The sequence below is a fragment of the Lissotriton helveticus genome, chromosome 8 (assembly GCF_964261635.1).
Source record: "Lissotriton helveticus chromosome 8, aLisHel1.1, whole genome shotgun sequence".
Taxonomy (NCBI): domain Eukaryota; kingdom Metazoa; phylum Chordata; class Amphibia; order Caudata; family Salamandridae; genus Lissotriton; species Lissotriton helveticus.
This window is the reverse complement of record NC_136069.1, coordinates 1,264,241,376-1,264,260,406: the sequence shown is the minus strand read 5'-3', so window position 1 is coordinate 1,264,260,406 and position 19,031 is coordinate 1,264,241,376. Positions and strand designations below refer to the sequence as shown.

The window sequence follows — 19,031 nt, the reverse complement described above, 5'->3', positions numbered from 1 at the left end:
AAGTCAGAAGGAGCTGAAGAATGAGGGACCTGCCACTCTTCCGATGACCACCTCTGCCTCAGGAAGGACGGGGAGCCGCCCTTCGACCCCGGTGAAAAAGACACCACCCGGCGACCAGGCTCCGGGGAGGACAATACCACTATACAGCCTGCCTCTGGAGAAGGAGCGGCGTCCGAAGATGAATCCGCCGAACGACGCCGACCCGACCCCCCGTGAGGCAGCCACCTGCGTGGGTGAACGAGATGGGCCTGGGGAGTGACACGTAGCCCTCCGCCAGCCGCGGCCCAGAATGTGGCAGAGATCACCCGGCAACCCATGTGGTGGTGATAGGGACTCAACCTCCGACTCGCTCTCCGACGAGGCAGCTGCTCGCAGGGAGGGGCGAGAGGGGCCCGGAGAGGGACGAGGGGTCCTTACCTGGCCTCGACCTGGAGCGGGACGCGGAGGGTCCACCGACCCCTGTGGCTCCACACGGTCCAGCTGCTGCCGGCGCCGTTGCGGCGTCACCTCGGCCGTAGACAGGACCACCTTGTCAAAGGACCAAGAGGCGCCAGGAGATGCGATACGAGCCCCGGCGACCTCCTGCGACCCCACAGGGACTCCAGCAGGAGTGTGCGGCGAAGCAGAGACACCGTGGCCTGACGGAGGTGCCCCAGAGGAGCCGCACCCCAACAGCACCACATCCTCCAAGCCTGGATCCTAACCAGTCGGCGCCGGGGCAAGAGCCACCAGCGGCGCCACGGAGGGACCTGCGCAAGGCGAGGGATCCGCCGACGCCCCAGGAGGGGCAGGAGGAGGAGTCACCAGCAAGGCCTGCAAAGCCACCGCATATGTCTCCATTTGGACTCTTGACATCCCAACACCGGGAAACGGTGGATAGGAAGACACGCGGGCTGCATCACCCGCGGAGAGTCCACGCCCCCGGCAGGCCGGAAACCAGCCCCCGGCGGGGACAACCCGCGACACTTACCAACCGGGGAGCGACGCTCACATGACATCGGAGAAGGGCGAGGACGACGACCACGGCCGTATCTAAAGGTGTCCGCTGAAGCAGACCGAGGGGAGGACGTCGACCTGGAAAGACACGCCGAGAGGAGTTTCATGCGGCGCTCCTGCAGTGACTTCGGCTTCAACTGTTGGCACGCCTCACAATCAGTAGTGCCATGATCCAACCAAACACCACATACAAATGAGGTGAGGGTCTATTGCAGACATAAGACGCCCACAAAATGTACAAGGTTTAAAGCCCGAAGGAATTCGCACACTGTTTCACCAAAAAGAAATGATAGAGAAAAGGAGCCCTAAAGTTTAGTTTCAGTTTTAAAGGGTTTTATAACGCGCTCTATTACTAGCTAGTATCCTGGCGCGGTGGAGAAGAATATGGCAAGATTGCAAGGCAAAGAAAGAGAAAAGACAGCTAGGAGAAAAAGAAGGGCAGTTAAATGGCCGCATTAAACAGATGAGTTTTTAACCCTTTCTTAAAACAGGTGATAGACTGGGTTGCACGGAGGTGGAGCGGTAGCGCATTCCAGGCTCCGGCAGCCCTTATAGAGATAGACTGACCTCCCATCCTGGCAAACTTAAATCTGAGCATCACCATCTTGCACTGATTGGCAGATCGGAGGCAGCGATTAGGGACATAGAAAGAGAAACGTCGTCTCAGATACAGAGGTCCGAGCTGATGGATAGCTCGGAAAGCAAGAACCAAAGCCTTAAACATGATTCGCTGAGCTACAGGGAGCCAATGGAGGCTACGTAGGTGGGGACGATTGCTAACCCTCCTAGGCAGATTAAACAGGAGTCTAGCGACTGCATTTTGAATCACCTGTAGCCGTTGAATCAGGTAAGATGGTAAGCCACTGAACAAAGCATTCGCATAATCGAGCCTAGAAAGGATGATGGCCTCTCTTGGAAGAAAAGGAAAAAATCTACGCAAGGCTTTTAGTGTACCAAAACAAACCCCGTGAGTCTTTTGATATGGTTTTCAAACTTCAAGTTGTTGTCGGCCCAGACCCCTAAGTTTCTAGCCGGACCCCCCATGGATTTAGGCAGGGAAGATCTGATGGCCAGAGAAGGGAACTGAAATTATCAGGAAAAGATCCATAGAACAGGACCTCTGACTTATCTTCATTGCACTTTAGCTGTGCCAGTGCTAACCAACGGAAAACAGCTGAGAGGCAATATTGGACCGCCGATGTATCCAGTTGGTCCCCTGGCCAAGTGAACAGGAGTTGGGTGTCATCGGCGTAGGCCATTATTTTTGCCCCCAGGTGTTCCACCAGGTAGATCAGGGGAGTCAAATAAATATTAAAAAGTGAGGGGCTAAGCGTGGACCCCTGTGGGACTCCCGTAGTGAGATTCCTGGGCAGGGAAGCATATGGGGGCATCCTGACCTGTTGCGTCCTGTTAGTTAGGAATGAAGTTAGCCAATCCAGAGCTCGACCCGCCACGCCAATCTCAGCCAATCTGGTCAGGAGAAGCCTGTGGGGCACCGTATGGAAGGCGGCAGAGAGGTCTAGTAAAACCAGAACCGCTCTGCCACCTCCGTCCAGGCACTCCCGAATCGCCTCCGACATCTCCACCAGGGCCATTTCGGTGCTATAAGCAGCCCGAAACCCTGATTGGGCAGGATGCAGTGCATGTGTTGACTCAACAAAATTTTCCAGTTGGCGAAATGCCGATTTTTCACAGACTGTAGCCAAAGCCGGCAGTAAGGATATAGGCCGGTAGCTGGATGGAGCAGAAGGATCCGATCCGGCCTTTTTGAGAAGCGGCAGGAGTTTAGCCTGCTTCCAGCAAGCCGGAACGGTCACAGAAGAGAAAGATTTACAATCTGGATCACCTCTTTGCAGACTATATCAGCCACTCCCCCTAGCACCCTGGCTGGGCACGGGTCCACCGGCTACCCGGACTTCAGGGACTTGAGGACTGAAAGAATGTCTAATTCAGCCAAGGGGGAAAAGGCAACAAACTGGACAGTATGATTAGGCACAGAACAAGAGGGAGGTACTGAAGAAGTCTGGTGTCTGCCACTCACACTGCGCAAGTCCACCTGAAGCTTAGCAATTTTCTCTATAAAAAAAGAGGAGAGTTCTTCACACCATTGGTCAGAAGATGGCAGTAGCGGTTGTGCAGCACAAGGAGAAGGAAGCTCTGAACAATAGAGAACATTTCTTTGCTGTTGTTGTTCGCCTTTTCAATCCTCCCTGTATAATAGCGACTCTTAGCTGCATTAATCGCCGCGTAGTAGTCCTTCTGAGCGGCTCGCAGAGCAACCTTTGCCTCAGGCAGATAAGCTAGTCTCCACACACGCTCAAGTTTCTTACAACCTAGTTTTTGTTCCCGTAGGGTATGGGAAAACCAAGGTTTCGAGGGGGAGAGACGCATTCTGCGAATACAGGCCTGATTAACAGAGGCAGCTGACCCCTGTTCCAGCCAAGTATTAAAAGAGTCAACGGCCTCGCCTACATCCGGGGCCAGAACAGGACGATCCCGGATTAAGGAATCAGAGAAAGTGGCTAAATTAATCCTCTGAAGATGGGCGGTGGGAGAGACAGCCCCCGCCCCAGTAGATTTTTCCAAGGACCAAGTGAACCAAATCAGCTCATGCTCAGACCACGTCACCCTCTCGGGATGGGCCATTAAAATATTAAAGTTGGAGCATACCAAATCTAAACAGTGACCCCCTGCGTGGGTTGGGAATTCAACCCGTTGAACGAGCTGGGCCAGGGTCAGGGTCTCATCTAAACGTCTTGTCTCAATGGCGTCTAAAACATCCACATGGATGTTAAAGTCCCCTAAGAGAAGAAATTTAGAAAATCTCAGGGCGCGTGGCACAATTACCTCCTGCAAAGACTCAATAAAAGGCCCGACATATCCTGGAGGCCTATACACCAATGTGCCACCCAAGGTGAAGTGCAGGTTAAGCATAAGAGAAAAATGGAGCATCTCAGCGTCCCCCTGATCTCCATGGGGTTCACAAGAAAGGACCCATTTATCCCTATATATCATGGCAGCTCCGCCCCCTCTGCCCAGAGGTCGGTCCGCCCTCGCAATTTTAAAACCCCTAGGGATAGCTAGCTCTACCACCGGGGCACATGATTCATTGAGCCAGGTCTCAGTGATAAAAAAGAGGTCCAGCTGGTTCTCTGCCAAAATCTCAAAGAGTCGGCAGCATGTTTAACCAAGGACCTACCATTAATTAACCCAGCACGTATCTGCCCAGGGTCAATACTTTCTTTGGGGGAACCACTAAGCTTGGGCTGGAACCGGAAATTACAGGCAGAGCAATTTCGAGATAAACTAGCAGCAACCCTCCAAGGACATCCTACATCACAGCTAAATGCATTTAGCGCTGTAAGATCTTTGGCCGAATACCTTAGTCTAGTGGGATGTAGCAACCAGGCCAAAGGAGCAGGGGGTTGGGCACTAGGCACGTCCGAGGCACGGACAGGCACAGACAGGCCCTCCTTTGGCGCTCCTTTGGCGCGCAGACGGCGTGCCCGCTGCGCATTCGATGGAGCATTGCTAATTATAGCCCGAGCCCCTCTCCCGACTAGACCACTGCCTACGGTCACGCGGGGACCCGGGACTCAAGTAAGATGGCGCCCGACCCAGCCCTCCACACAAACGGCACAGAAGAGCCGCGGTGGACCGGGGCAGAAGGCGTCAGTGATCGAAACACAGAAAAATAGAAATGCAAGTAAGCACCACACAATTTTAAAAAGCGATATTTATAAAACATGTAAAAAAGTACACCAGGGGTTCAAAAAGCAGAGGAGAGTCCCTCGCAATCTGTTTTGCCACACAAATAATGCTCGAGGTGCTGCCACCACCCTGAACTATCACCTCGGCCCCCGAACTCGGAACCTAGTTATAGCCCGAGCCCCTCCCCCGACTAGACCGCTGTCTACGGTCACGCGGGGACCCGGGACTCAAGTAAGATGGCACCCGACCCTGCCCTCCACACAAACGGCACAGAAGAGCCGCGGTGGACCGGGGCAGAAGGCGTCCGTGATCGAAACACAGAAAAATAGAAATGCAAGTAAGCACCACACAATTTTAAAAAGCGATATTTTTAAAACATGTAAAAAAGTACAACAGGCCCGTAGCAAAGAGTGGATCCGCGTTGCACGCGGAAAAGGAAAAAACTGACGTAGGCACTCCGGGGCGGGTCTTATGTGACTTCGCTGACGTCACATACGCAGATGACACCTGGGCGGAGTCGCGTGATGTCGCCCCGCCCTCCGGCGCAGAGGGATGCTGTGGCAAAAAAGTTTCCGGATCCATTCTCACGCCTGGGGATAATTCTACGTCAAGGAATCTGTGGCTAGTAGTCTCTATCAGATAAGGCCGTGGTTCCCAAACTGCGCGCCGTGGCACCCCGGTGCGCCGTTATGGGTTGCCAGGGGTGCCGCGGCACGATGTGGAAAATTGGAGTGGCAGCGCTAGAAATTTAGAAATGCCACCTGCATAATCGTTTAAAATTTGCCGCTTTAAGGAAACCGGAATGGAAAGAAAGGGTAGTCTGATCTTTAAGCAACATGCAGAGTGGAGCTGCAGGGGCTCTTGGAAGGGGTGAAACAACAGCAAGGCCTCATTAACATGCAAATGGTCTTTTAAAGACCTGTGAAATGCTCGGGTGCGGCTGCGTGTGCTCCCAGGAGGTCTTATCCCCAGGCTGCCACACACGACTGGGGGGGGCTGAAGCCCTTTGAGTCCAATGGGTAATGTGCGCCCGAGTCTGAGGGCACAAAGAGAACAGGCATGGCGATAATGGATAGAGGGCACAAAGGGAGCAGACATGGAGGAAAGGGGCAGACTTCAAGCACGAAAGGAGCAGGCTTGGAGGAAAGGGGCAGTCTCAGGGCACGATGGGAGCAGGCATGGATAGAAGAGGGAGTCAGAAGGCACTATGGAGATGGCATGGACAGAAGGGGTAGTCGGAGGTCATGAAGAAAGGAGGCATGCACAGAAGGGGCAGTCTAAGGGCGTGGGGGCAGGCATGGACAGAGGGGGCAGTCAGAGTGCAACAGGAAGTACTCCTGAGGTCGGACTTACATCCCCACCCACCCGTCCACGGCTAAAATCATGGGGGGGGGGGGCACGGCCAACTGCCAATTAGGTCAAGGGAGCCACGGGTCAAAAAAGTTTGGGAACCTCTGAGATAAGGCATTACCGAAGGTAAGTAACTTGCTCATCTGATAGAGGCATCTAGCTGCAGATTCATTAGCTTAGAATCAGATGCCTAAGCAATACCATCCTTGGAGGAGGAGCTGCAAAGAACCAACGATCCCCAAATAGGAGAAGCGGGTCCGAAAGATAGAAAGGAACCACACTATCCAAAAAAATTATAGGGAAGCAACTTTTCTCACAGAAAGGATTGATATCCACAAGAACAACTATGAGATTTCTAAAGGGAGTAGAAAGCTATAAGAAAGTGTGAAATACAGTATAGAACCAGTAAAAGAGGCAGCCCCAAAAAGGGATGCAACCTAAGATTGGGGAATGCAAAGGGACCAAGGACAATAGACCATAAAGTCCAGACTCAAAACCAAATGGAACGATCATACAAAACGTGCTCATCCGCGGCAAACATATACAATGAATAAGAGCACTCACAGATCGTTGAGGAAACTATCCTGAGAAACAGATTTCGAAAAAAGGGACCTCCAAAAATAGAATTATCCAAAAAAAGAGAAAGAACAATGAATGCTAGACAGCATTTTTAAGAAAACAACAAGAATGGTAAAAACAAACTGTTCTTATACTGAAAACCTTGATAGATGTATAAGGCATCCTCCAGAATAATGTAACGAAGATGCTCACTGAGGAGAAGGACGGAAACAGACAAGTACAACCAAGAATGCTGAACTAGGTCACCAAGAAGGGTGTAGGTAAGAGGCAGTGACTTGCACTGTATAGAAGGCCAGACGACCATATGTGCAAAACACAAACACACACACACATATATATATATATATATATATATATATATATATATATATATATATATATCTGAAGTAAACGACATCTACAAGAGATCCATTCAAGAGATAGATGTATAGTATACATGCAGAGACATACAAAGATAAATGTATGTAAGGATAAATATGCATATAAAAAACAGAAGAAAAGGCTGGGGAAAAAGCAACAGAATGCCACATAAAAGTAGGAAGCTGAAAGCATTTCCCACTATAAGGAAAAAAATGGGCACCCGTCCAAGAACCAACGCTACCAACTGAGGAAGGATGCCTGCAGGTGGCAGTAGAAGAAACAAAGAATAAACAGCATGTGGAAAGTGTACCATGAAGAAGGAGAAGATGAAGATGAAGGAGGAGAACAATGAGGAGGAGAAGAAGATGATGATGATGGTGATGGTGATTATGATGATCAGGGTGAAATGAAGGGCTAGAGGAAACTAAGGGCAACAGATAGTTGATTAGGACCACTGGCATCACCCAAGTCAAGTAACCAGCTAGACTGCATAGGGGTTGGAACCACGTCTAAAATGGGAAGGGGACACACCACACCATCCGTTAGTACTTCCACAACCATGGTCCTCAAAAAGAAAAAAACAGAGGAAAGCAGTCTGAGATGGTGGCGCCATTGGCGCCATATCTGACGCTGTACCTTAGCCAGGCGACACCTCTATGTCTCCACTATCGGAGCAGGCAGACAAGCGAGCGACGCCAACATTGAAGTCTGCAGACCAGAAGCAGGAGCCGAAGGTGGGAGTCTTGACTGGCTGTGCACCAGCGTTGCTAAGGTGTCAGACACAGGAGGCCGACCTGAAGCCGGGGGAGAACCCGCCAGCAGGGTCATATGCACAACCTCATACACATCCTTGGGCCCAAGGGCGCTCCAGAAGGAGCTGGTAACCCAAGAATAGAATGAAGAGATTGAGAATATTGTCTCATATGGGTCAAAGACAATCAAGACCCAGGATATTTGGAGAGACTCTGGCAGATTCATGCCCCAACACTTCATCAGAAGAGTGGGGTCCAGCGGTAGGCAATGGAGGGAGGAGCCACGACTGACTGCTGACACTGAGACTTACCTCCGGATGATGAAGGAGAATGACACCCGTGGGAATGGATCCTCCAGCGGACTCGCGGTCGTCCGTATAAGGCCTAGGGGACAGAGGAGGACAAGAAGACTTTGATGAATGTGACATCTGGCCGCAAAGAGCTTCATGCGACGTTCACTGCACGCCTTAGGTCCGAGCTGGCGACAAGAGTCACACTCGTTGGAGTCATGGTGCTCACCCAGACACCACATGCAAACCAAGTGAGGGTCAGTGGCAGACATTAGTCTTCCACAGGACTCACAAGGCTTGAACCTCGAGGACATTGAAGAAGGGTTGAAAAAGGCTCTGTCTATGAAAAAAATTCAAGTAGGCCGAAAAACACCCAGAGGAACTGCAGTGTCAATCCGCGTTGCTAGTGTGGAAAAGAAGGAACTGACGTCGGCACGTCGGGAGAGGGCTTATTTGGACTTTGTTGACGTGACATCCAGGAGAAAACGTCACTACGGAGACGCGCATAGGTACTGCTGAAAAAAATTCCAGATCCAGTCTGGCAAGGATTCTAAGATAAGGATTCTGGGATAGATGTCTCTGTCAGATATTCCTGATCTTCACAACTTGGGACAGGAGAGGTAGGGTGGGAAAGCATATAGTAGTCCTGAGTTATTCGTTCTTACTTCTGGAAAGAAAGGCACTTACGAGTGCAGGAGCAATGCTTTGAATTTTCTAGCTCAAGTCTGGCACCTGGGGATAGTCGCAATGTGAGGAATCTGCAATTAAAAGTATCCATCAGAAACGAAGGTAATGACAACATTTTAAGTCTTCTATCAGAACCCATCCAGAAAATGTTCCAAAGCAGATTTAAGCACTCAGATGCCAAGTCTGTGAGATAGATGGTGAAAATACTATTCTAGGAGGAATGGGTAGAGAAGGGAAGAAGTCTGGAAATAGTACATTCAAAGAGAAGTCTGAAGAACAGTCTGAATAAGGTCAAAGGTAAAGGCAAGTCATTTTTCTAGGTGTATTGAGATCCTTACTTAAGTTTGGGAGGTGTGGAATAAGCCACACAAAGAAACATGAAAGCTGGTTCATATTTTTGCTGTGCAGCCTGCGAAAGAATGATTAGAAAAGTGTCAGTTTCCTTTTGAGCTTTTGTTATTCCCAGACACAGTATGGTCCATCCTTGGAGTATCTGAATGCTGCCAGCAGCTATCCATTATTTTTTCACAGCTCAGGTGCACGTGGAGAGAATAGAGCTAGCGGAGTTAGCTTTGCGATTGATCAAGTGTGGGCCTAAGTTTTGAGAGGTCAGAACAGGAATTGTAGATTGGAAAACTTGAAGTGGCAAAGGGAACTGAGAACATGTTACAAAGGGGCAAGAGGAATTGAATATGCAACACAAGGTAGAGCGAGAATGGATAACAGAATGAATAGACTGTTTAGAAATTTACGGTTGATGGAAAAAGACTGTTTACATGAATGGGGTGAGGGAAATAAGTCTGGAATAGGCAGCAAAAATTCAGCATGTCGTTTTTTGAGGAAAAATAAATATTGGTCAAAAGGATCCAAGGAGGGTCTACAGAGGACATTAGGAATCTGGGTGAGGGAGCAGAATGCCAGTCAGCTAAACACAGATTGAAATGTGGGACAGATTACACTTGTACACGGAGTAGTTTTGAAATGCTAAGCAACATAAATCATGGGTGATATAGGGCAGCAGTGGGAACTTTTTTTTTTAGGAGTACCTAGGAAGTCAGGGTTTGCTGGGCTCAGATTGTATAAACGATAACCATTGACCACTGGTGTCCTACTACTAGACCCAAAACTGATCAATGAGTACAACTTTTAGCTTCTCACTATCAGTGTCCTGCAGTCCAAGGGTTACTCAGGTAGGTGAAATGCGGTTAGAATTCCCGGACTCAACAAACCACAAATACAGGTCAATAACAATGTTTGACCGTTGCTTAGCCTCTGAAAAAGTAGTACCTGACTATAAATCACACAAAACAGTACTATAAATATAAGTTTTCAAAAGCAACAAGTTACTACCATCATTATTACCCTGAAAACAACCAGTATAAGGTGTTAGTGGTGTGTTGCAACCTGGTGGAGGGCAACTCTTGTATTACAGTTCTGTCATTCCCTTGGGTCAAGAGAGGCATTTCATGGAGTTGTTCTGGTATGGTTGGAATCATGCCTCAATTCTACATTATGAAGAAGGTTGGATTTCGTACCGTACACTTCCCAACCAACACTTTGCTGGTTTACCTGTAGATCCCAGTATTCTTAGTGTTGTATGTTATTTGGACATAAGCCCTGCTCGCGGGGTGTGTGCTGTACTACTCACAATGGTGGAGCAGAAGTCTGTTCTCCAGCCCGATCGGCTGGTATGCGGCATAACCTGCACTGCTGTGCACATCAAGTTATTAGTGGAGGCAGCATTAGCACCAGTTATAAAGGTTGCAATGCTCATGACTCAATGGATCAGGGGCTAGAAATGTCTTCCTCGGACCCAGACACAAACCTACCAATCAATCTGCTAGGTGCCCATCTAAGACAAATTTCTGGTTTGGGTTGCTTGTGCTGATCTGTCTAATAGGCTTCTTGGGGATGTTGACAGCAGATGGTGGTCCCACCTTTTGTTGGAGTTTCTTACAGCAGTTCATGGCTCTGGAATAGTGGGTAACTTTTGCAGATTTAAGTTCCTGGAAACACTTCAACCTTGGGGTGAACAGTTCAGTTGCACTGTTGTGGGTTCCTCAAGGAATATCTGTTTTTATCTTCATGTAGATGTATAATCTCATTCTGGCATACACCAGCAGTCTTCTCTGACTTGTCCTTTTTCAGCTCCTTAACGATCTCACTTTCCTAGCATCTCCCTCATCCAAAGACAGTCCTTTCTTAAAACACAGAAGAGGCCGGAACGTCACTCTCCCTAGTAGGTGACTGGTAAAAAGGCCTACCCTGCAACTATAATCACTTTGCTGTCACCATTGCCAGTTCTATACAGCCCAGCGAGATGACAGTATGTTGTTGTTTATTTCTAGAGTGCTCATATGCTTAGGTGTCTTGGCACCGTAGCTGAACGTAACAAGCATTTACAATGCAATGGTCTCAGCATTATTAAAGGTAGAGCTATTGGCATTGCTCATGACATTTTTTTTTTAATCATAAATAAATGGCAGTCATTTATATTGCCAATAGCTTAATCGCTTGCATATGCGAGACCTATTGCATTAGCTCCCACACACAGAGTAAGTAGTAGAGTAGTAGAGTGAGTAGTTGTTAGTGAGTAGGAGAGAGTTATTAGTAAAGAGAGTATTAGAGTGCGGGTAGTAAAAAGTGAAAGAGTGAGTATTAAATAGTGAGAGAGTGAGTAGTAAAGAGTCCTAGAGCCACACATTTACATGCACAGCCACACCCTTACATATGCAAAGTGTATTTTTAGTTTCAGTAGTAAAGAGTGAGTAGCATAGAGTGACTAATTATGAGTGAGTAATGGTGAGTAGTAGAGAGTGTGTGTGAGAGAGTGTGTGTGAGAGAGAGAGTGTGTGTGAGAGAGAGAGAGTGTGTGTGTGAGAGAGAGAGAGTGTGTGTGAGAGAGAGAGAGTGTGTGTGAGAGAGAGAGAGAGAGAGTGTGTGAGAGAGAGAGAGAGAGTGTGTGTGAGAGAGAGAGAGTGTGTGAGAGAGAGAGTGTGTGAGAGAGAGAGAGAGAGAGAGTGTGTGAGAGAGAGAGAGTGTGAGAGAGAGAGAGAGTGTGTGAGAGAGAGTGTGAGAGAGAGAGAGAGAGTGAGAGAGAGTGTGAGAGTGTGAGAGAGTGTGAGAGAGAGTGAGAGAGAGTGAGAGAGTGTGAGAGAGAGTGTGAGAGAGTGTGAGAGTGTGAGAGAGAGTGTGAGAGAGAGTGTGAGAGAGAGTGTGAGAGAGAGAGAGAGAGTGTGAGAGAGAGAGAGAGTGAGAGAGAGTGTGAGAGAGAGTGTGAGAGAGAGAGTGTGAGGGAGTGTGAGAGAGAGAGAGAGAGAGAGAGAGAGAGAGAGAGAGAGACAGACAGGAAGGTGCACTGGCCTACAAAGGCCTGGCAAACTTGTAATGTTTTGAAAGTGTGATCCTATAGGGTTTGGGCATGAGCCATTAAGGTTGGGCATGGCTTTTGAGAGTTGACTTTGTCAAAGCAGATCAGGAACTACAGTTAACAACCCCAACAGAACCACCAAAAGTACCCGATGCTGCCTCCCATGGAAGCTGAAAACACCGCACTGAGTTACAACAGTGCAGAGCTACCACCCATGACCTGGAAAGCTACCTGTACGGTGTTCCAAATCACATGGCTGTTCATCGTGCAAAAATGTCTCATCACCCGATGTGGCCGTGTGAAGAGTGTAAATACCATGTAGCAAACAACAGCACCATCTGAGCAGGATGCTGTGTCCACATCAGCTGAAAAACAGAATCTTCAAATATATAATTTTTTTGGCCATTAACTCCGGTCCATAAATATATTCTCTAACACGTGGAAATGTCATGTTTTGTGCATGCCAACTAACCATTTTTAAATTGCAAAGGGTCTGCTTCCATTCTAATTGCAACATCGAACTAGAACACATTTTGGGTCAGAAAATCCACCTGCAAGCAAGTACAATGTGTAATGGTATACTGTGTCTCTAATGGAGCGTGCAGCATGGCAGGACAAACAAATCACAAGTGCCCAGGACATTGAGCACCAAACACCCCATAAAATGCATATAGGAGAGTCAGACTCACAAATTCTTTCATCGTGTCACAAACACTGCTCTGCACCTTAGCATATGGTACATGTGCTTCCCAGGTAAATAAACTCTCCACTGCCTGGGTCCAACCCTGCGCAAGGCCTCGAACATTCCTTTTTCTACCAAACTAACTTTGTCCCAGAAGGCATAGCGGCAGCATAGCATGGCTAATGAACCCAAGGCCCACTGGCATCAAGATGACAATTAGGCAATCAATGGCTTTAATTTCATAGTTTCATCTAACATGCTCTTTTTTGCCTTATGCAGAGTGTTCTGGAGAAACCTAGGCCTTGCGTGTGACAAACAAAAAAAAACTAATAAATAATTAAATAGTTCATACACAACACATTCTGGTGCTTCCTGATTAATTCATGACACTGGTCATTAGCTATACCGAGCGGAGGGATAAAAACACGTCAGGATGACACATTAACCAGGCTGTTTGCAAGAGAATAAAATGTCTCCTAAGGACCTTACAGGGGGCAATAATCTTAGCCCCAACGAATCGGCCATTGTAGTTTGTATTGTGGTAGCAACCTGTACATGTTCACAATTGGACATAGTTCTGTCACGTGCTCTGTTGCAGGTTTGGAAGAGAATGGCGTATTTGAGGGTTGTTTTGGGGTTTTTTGGGTTGCGTTCAATATTTCCATTACAGGTGTCTATATTTACAATGACGATTATGCCGGAAAATACGCATACGCTGCCACACTTGATGACAGAAAATTAAATATGTTCAGGTGTTGCTGCAAAACGGGGTCATGTATATAAACGTAAACGCAAGTATGACAGGCAGCTCTTATAATGCTGCTGCGTTGTTTCAGAGATTTACAGCAGTAAAATAAATACATTCATTGTGCTCAGCCTTCTAAACAGAGGCGCTGCAGCTGCAGACTGCCGAAGCCTGGTAGATTTGGTCTGTTTTAAGCACTTGCATGAAAATAGAAGGAAACAAGCATTGGCATAGCCAATAGGTCTCGCCTTTGGGACATTAGCCATGCAACAGTTAATGTTGCAACAAGGATATTATGCTGCATAATTAAATACTTACAAGGTTCCAAAGCGAGACCTATTGGCTACGCCAATGCTTGTTTTGCATTTGATACCTAATGGAAGGGTTTACCCCTTTATAGGCTTCGAGAAAAGCATAATGGTAGATTTGCTTTCTACAGTCTCATGGTAGGAGACACAGAAAACAGACAAATAGTCCAAAACTTCGATGGGAGACTTCATCACACAGCAGCCATTTTATGCTGTATCAGTTTTGTTTTGGATTTCTTGTATCTTTGAAGTGAAGCTGCTGGCGGCAGATGGCTGTCTTTCCTGTGCATGCGCTTCAAGCGCATTGAGCTCCTTTTCAAGGGCACTGCATGGAATCGCCCGATCTCGGTAAGCTCTGTTTAAGCCCCTTTATCTCTCGCTCCGCTCAATGCGCATGCGCATTGAGACAGGTCGCTCGACCTAAGAAAACACGATACACCGCTTCAAGCACCTTAAGGAGTGAGAAGGCGCTGTATAATTGTCAATACAATAAAAAAGGCAATTTAACACAAGAAAGCCAATGAGATTATTATCTTAGTGTCAGACGGTCCCCCCTCCCCTCCCTTCTAAACCAATTGACCCCGGCAGTTCTAAAGTCATTAAAGTGTTGCAGTCTAGCCATGAGAGGGCAGGCCCCGCCGGGATGCTCGCTTTACTGTGCAGGAGAAGCCATAAGCAGAAGACCTCGAAGAAGGATAGCGTACCGCACTGAAGTCCAACAGGTCACTCAACGCATTGTCCACCCGATGGTGGCCATCTGCTGCTGCTGGGGGGTTCATGTCAGCCACTTTGCAAGGACCCTGCACACATCAAGCAAGAGGGGGACACTCAAGGGGCTCGCGGGCACCGCCTAAGCACTGTAGCTAAACACAGACGACACCCCCCCTCCCGTCCCCATCCTGCGCCTCTTGCTCCTTTCGCTGATGCCCGCAGCAGGCACTTCAATGCACCCGCAGACCCCGCCTCCCACATTCCATTTCCCAACTGCAAACGGGCGCACGGGGGGGTCTGGGTTGGTTCGCGGCTGCATTGAAGTGTCTGCTGCGGGCATAGCCTGAATGAGCGAGAGGCGCAGGATTGAAGTGTCTAATTTTTTTAAGTAAGCTCCCGGCCGGGGTATAAAGACTGTTTTACAGCTTGCAATGTAAATTGTCAGTTGTGATGTCAATGAACGTGATGCGCTGTGAAACACGTTCAATTGTGCTAACGATAGTGGCTACTGAAAACAAATATGCTGACCGACACACCTCAAAATATCTTCCAGCTAGCTGCTCGACTCCACCAGAGTGACTCAATTCCGTTTCCGAAGTGACGGCTTTCATAACACTCATGACTTTATTTTCCCCAGTCGATAATGGCATTCCAATTCGCAGCGCCGATCAGTGGACCATTCAAGGCGCTATGCAGATACAATTATTTCATGTTCAAAGGATTCTAACAACATTGACCAAACCTTGGTGGGAAGGAGTCGGAGTTTCTCGCTTGGCCTGCGTATTAAGGTCACTAGGGCACGTTTGTTAGTTTTCTTTTGGGTAAACAGTGACTATTTGTTTCTGCGCTGCCCTCAAATTAACCAAACCACAGCATATTCACAGCGCTTCCAAAACAACACAGGATAGAAAGCAATTTTTAAAACACCTCATGAAAGGTGTAGGAGCACTTTAACCACCACCCACGCGGAGAGTCTAGCCCCCACCCTCCTCGCTGAGACCTTCTCGCCTGAGAACGTGAAGTACAGAAGGTGGGAAGGCAGCACGTGACCCCGTCACACGTGCCCCTAGTCAGGTCGGATTTCCTGTCTGCCCGATGAGAACATGTGAACCAGGACAAAATAAGCTGGGGGTTACAGTGGGGCACTCACCCGTGGTGCCATCCTGCGCCTCTCGCTCCTTTCGCCTATGCCCGCAGCAGGCACTTCAATGCAACCGCAGACCCCGCCTCCCCCATTCCATTTCCCAACTGCAACCAAGGCGCACAGGTAGGGGGGGGGGGCCGCAGTGCATTGAAGTGTCTGCTGCGGGCATAGCCGGAAGGAGCGAGAGGCGCAGGATTGAAGTGGCTGATTTTTTAAAGTAAGCTCCCGGGCCGGGGTATAAAGACTGTTTTACAGCATGCAGTCCATCACAAGCTGAAATGGCGGCGCTGCAGGCTAGTGCTTCTCGCCGTGCATGCTCTTGGGAGGGAGGGCACACTCGAGCCGCAGAGGAAAGGGCAGAAGGGAACTTGGAAGGGGGATCGCGGGGGACCGACGTGAGCCAGGGGTGCAGAAATATGACCCCGAACTGCACCGGAGCCCGGACTGACTGGGGAGGGAAGGAAAGCAGAGATGCGGACTCATCAACAGGGGAGCCAAAACAGCAGCCGCAAAGCTTCCGAAAATTTCGGATTCGGGGGCGTGTTTTGGCGTTCTGAGTGACGGATGACGTCACAGGTGGGAAGAACGCAAAAAACACGCCCCCGAATCCGAAAGAGACGGGGCTTGATTGGAGTGACGCCCCTCTCCTCCAATGGCTGGCCTCCATTTAGCAAGCCAGCCAATGGAGGAGAGATGGAGGAGAGAGGCGGGTTCAAGCCCCGTCTCAAAAACATTAAATCTCCGACCAAAGACTGTGCAAGCGCAGCCTTTAGGTCCTCGACCTAAAAAGAAAAGCACAATCTAAATTGAGTAAAAAAGGAATGCCTCTGGTGTCTTACAAAACCGATATGGCAAGGCACTAGATTTAGAGAAGCTGAACGTTTATTTCATTTCCTAGATACAGCTACAGATGATGCTGCTTCCGTGCTTCACCTTGGCCTCATTCTGTAATCAAGCCACTATTTTAAGCAGAGAGAGCACATGCTGCACATTCCTGACCACAGAACGCCTTTTTGGGCCTCACTCCATGTCAAAGGAAGGCCTCAGCACACATGCATGATTGTTGCGTGTGCTGAGGTGGTGCCCAAAAAGACTATGGTTTTGAGGTAGAACCATTCAGGGGTTGATCATAGATCATGTGTTTTTGGGAGAGGGAACAAATCATTCTTAGAAGACTTCTAAAATATAGAATAAAATCATAAAAGTGCTTAAACTTACTGCGGTTGCATGAGTTGGGGAACCTGAGCTTGATGTCCATGAGGGCAGTGAGTCAGTAGCTGGACAGTCCCATATGGATGAAGGAATATTACTTGTTTCACTCCAATTTCTCTGAGCATCCTGACCATATGAAGAATGTGCAAGTCCAAGTTTGCTAAATACCTCTGCAAAGCAAAACAAAACAATAATGACCTATGAAGACATGCGCCAGATTACATTTCAATTATGATTGATTAGGGGATCAGGAATGCAAGTGTAATTAACATTTGTTCTTTTTGACTCCAGGATAGAGTATTTGCAATTAAAATGGTGTCACCGGAAATAAGCCAGTATGAGCGGAATGATAGAAGATTAAGAGGCAAATCAACATCCTGGCTGTAGTAGACATTTCCAATGCTATTGTACTTTATAAGGGGTCATTGCAGTGGCGGCTGGTAGGGAACGTGGATGGGTTAAAAATATATATATTTTTTAACACTTACCTTTTCCGACAACCGCGTCTTTTCTCTGCTTCTCTGCTCTTCCTGACTCCAGTACGGAAGAAACTGCAGAAAGCACCCCGCACACGGGCTCCCCTGAGCTAATCACAATGCTTCAATTCAATACAGCGTTGTGATTGGTCTGAGCGCCGTGGATTGCGCTCAGATCAGGACAGGGAGTCTGTGCCTATTCCCCACCAGGTAGTCCATTACAGCCTGGTGGGGAATATGCAAAGTGCACATGACAGCAGCCATGCGCGCTTAGTGTGCACAGTCAACTCCTCGTCCCCAACCTGAGCCACCACCCCGACCTAATCCAGCCCACAGCAACCAAAAATAAAACGATAACTGTTATTATTGTTTTATTTTTCCCCTTTTCACTGCTCTAAGAGCAGTGGGGCGACACTACTTAGTCAGAGATTACAGCATCTACAAATGATGCCCTAATTGTATGGTATCCACCTTCTGGGCCAAAGAGGAGGATGCTATTGCAAAGAAATTAAAATGGTTGACGAACAAAAGCATAACTTTTCTGCACAGATTTCACTGGTGAATGAATGAGTTATTTTTCTCTCACCTCAAAAGGTCAGACAATTATTGTTTAGATTGACTTCTTGGTTGTGAATAAAAGAAGCTTTCTAATATTTTGAAACCTTACACAAACATCTTGGCTACCAGTAACAGTTTTAGCAGAATTTGTCAGTTTCTCCAAGATAAACAGCCTGTCCACAACTGGGGAGGACGTTTTTGGGGTCTATATAATGCCCTACTGGTCCTGATGGCAATATACATCCAACATTAAGTTTCAGTACAGATTCCAATATTAAAACTACTAACACTCTGTCGATGGTAAAAGGCAGATGGAACAAAATAATCCTTTTATAAGCAATTGCACATCTGAGAACTCTAAATCAATGCTAGCTCATAATCTTAAAACATTCTCTGCCATGGGGCATGAGAATCAAAAGAAACTTAAGGTTAAAAAACTGAGTCCTACACCAGCTATAGTTCACCCTGGTCAACAATGAACCACCTGACTACCAAAAGAACAAGTTACTTACCTTCGGTAATGATGTATCTGTAAGAGACATATGTAGTTTTATATTCCTTACCTTAGAATTACCCACATGCATCAGACTGGATCGGGAGAAGTTTTTCGTAGCAGCACCCATGCGCGTCGGTAGGTAGTGTCGGTCGACTCCTCATCCGTCGTGGTCGCCGGGATGACGTCTCTGTGTCTACTTAGACTCCGCCCTGCGTGCTGACATCAGTTCTGACACGACCTTCCACTCCAGAAGCACAGAGCCATGCAAGACACTGACCACTGGTGCACATAACAAGGGCCCTGTAAGGGAGTCCCTATCTCTAGAAGTCAGTTCGCAGAACAGGGAGGATGGGTGGGGCAGTAAGGAATCTATAACTACATATGTCTCTTACAGATACATTGTTACCGAAGGTAAGAAACTTGTTCATGTGAAAGAGACTGTAGTTATAGATTCCTTACCTTAAAATAGATACCCCAGCAATGCCGACCTCGGAGGTGGGTCTGTGAACTAAGTTCACACCAGGAAGTCCTGGAGAACAGAACGGCCGAAAAAGCCATCTCTCCGGACTTGGCTGTCCAGGCAGTAATGTTTTGTGAATGTGTG

General features: G+C 48.0%; 1 protein-coding gene across 1 annotated transcript in view; it reads right to left on the bottom strand.

Annotated features, from left to right (window-relative positions):
• Window positions 1-19,031, bottom strand: part of TMEM131 (transmembrane protein 131) — a 1,081,228-nt gene that overhangs the window by 42,348 nt on the left and 1,019,849 nt on the right. Inside the window, exon 40 of the mRNA XM_078658243.1 lies at window positions 16,904-17,067. Coding sequence (XP_078514369.1) covers window positions 16,904-17,067 — 164 coding nt within the window. The remainder of the gene's footprint in view (window positions 1-16,903; window positions 17,068-19,031) is intronic.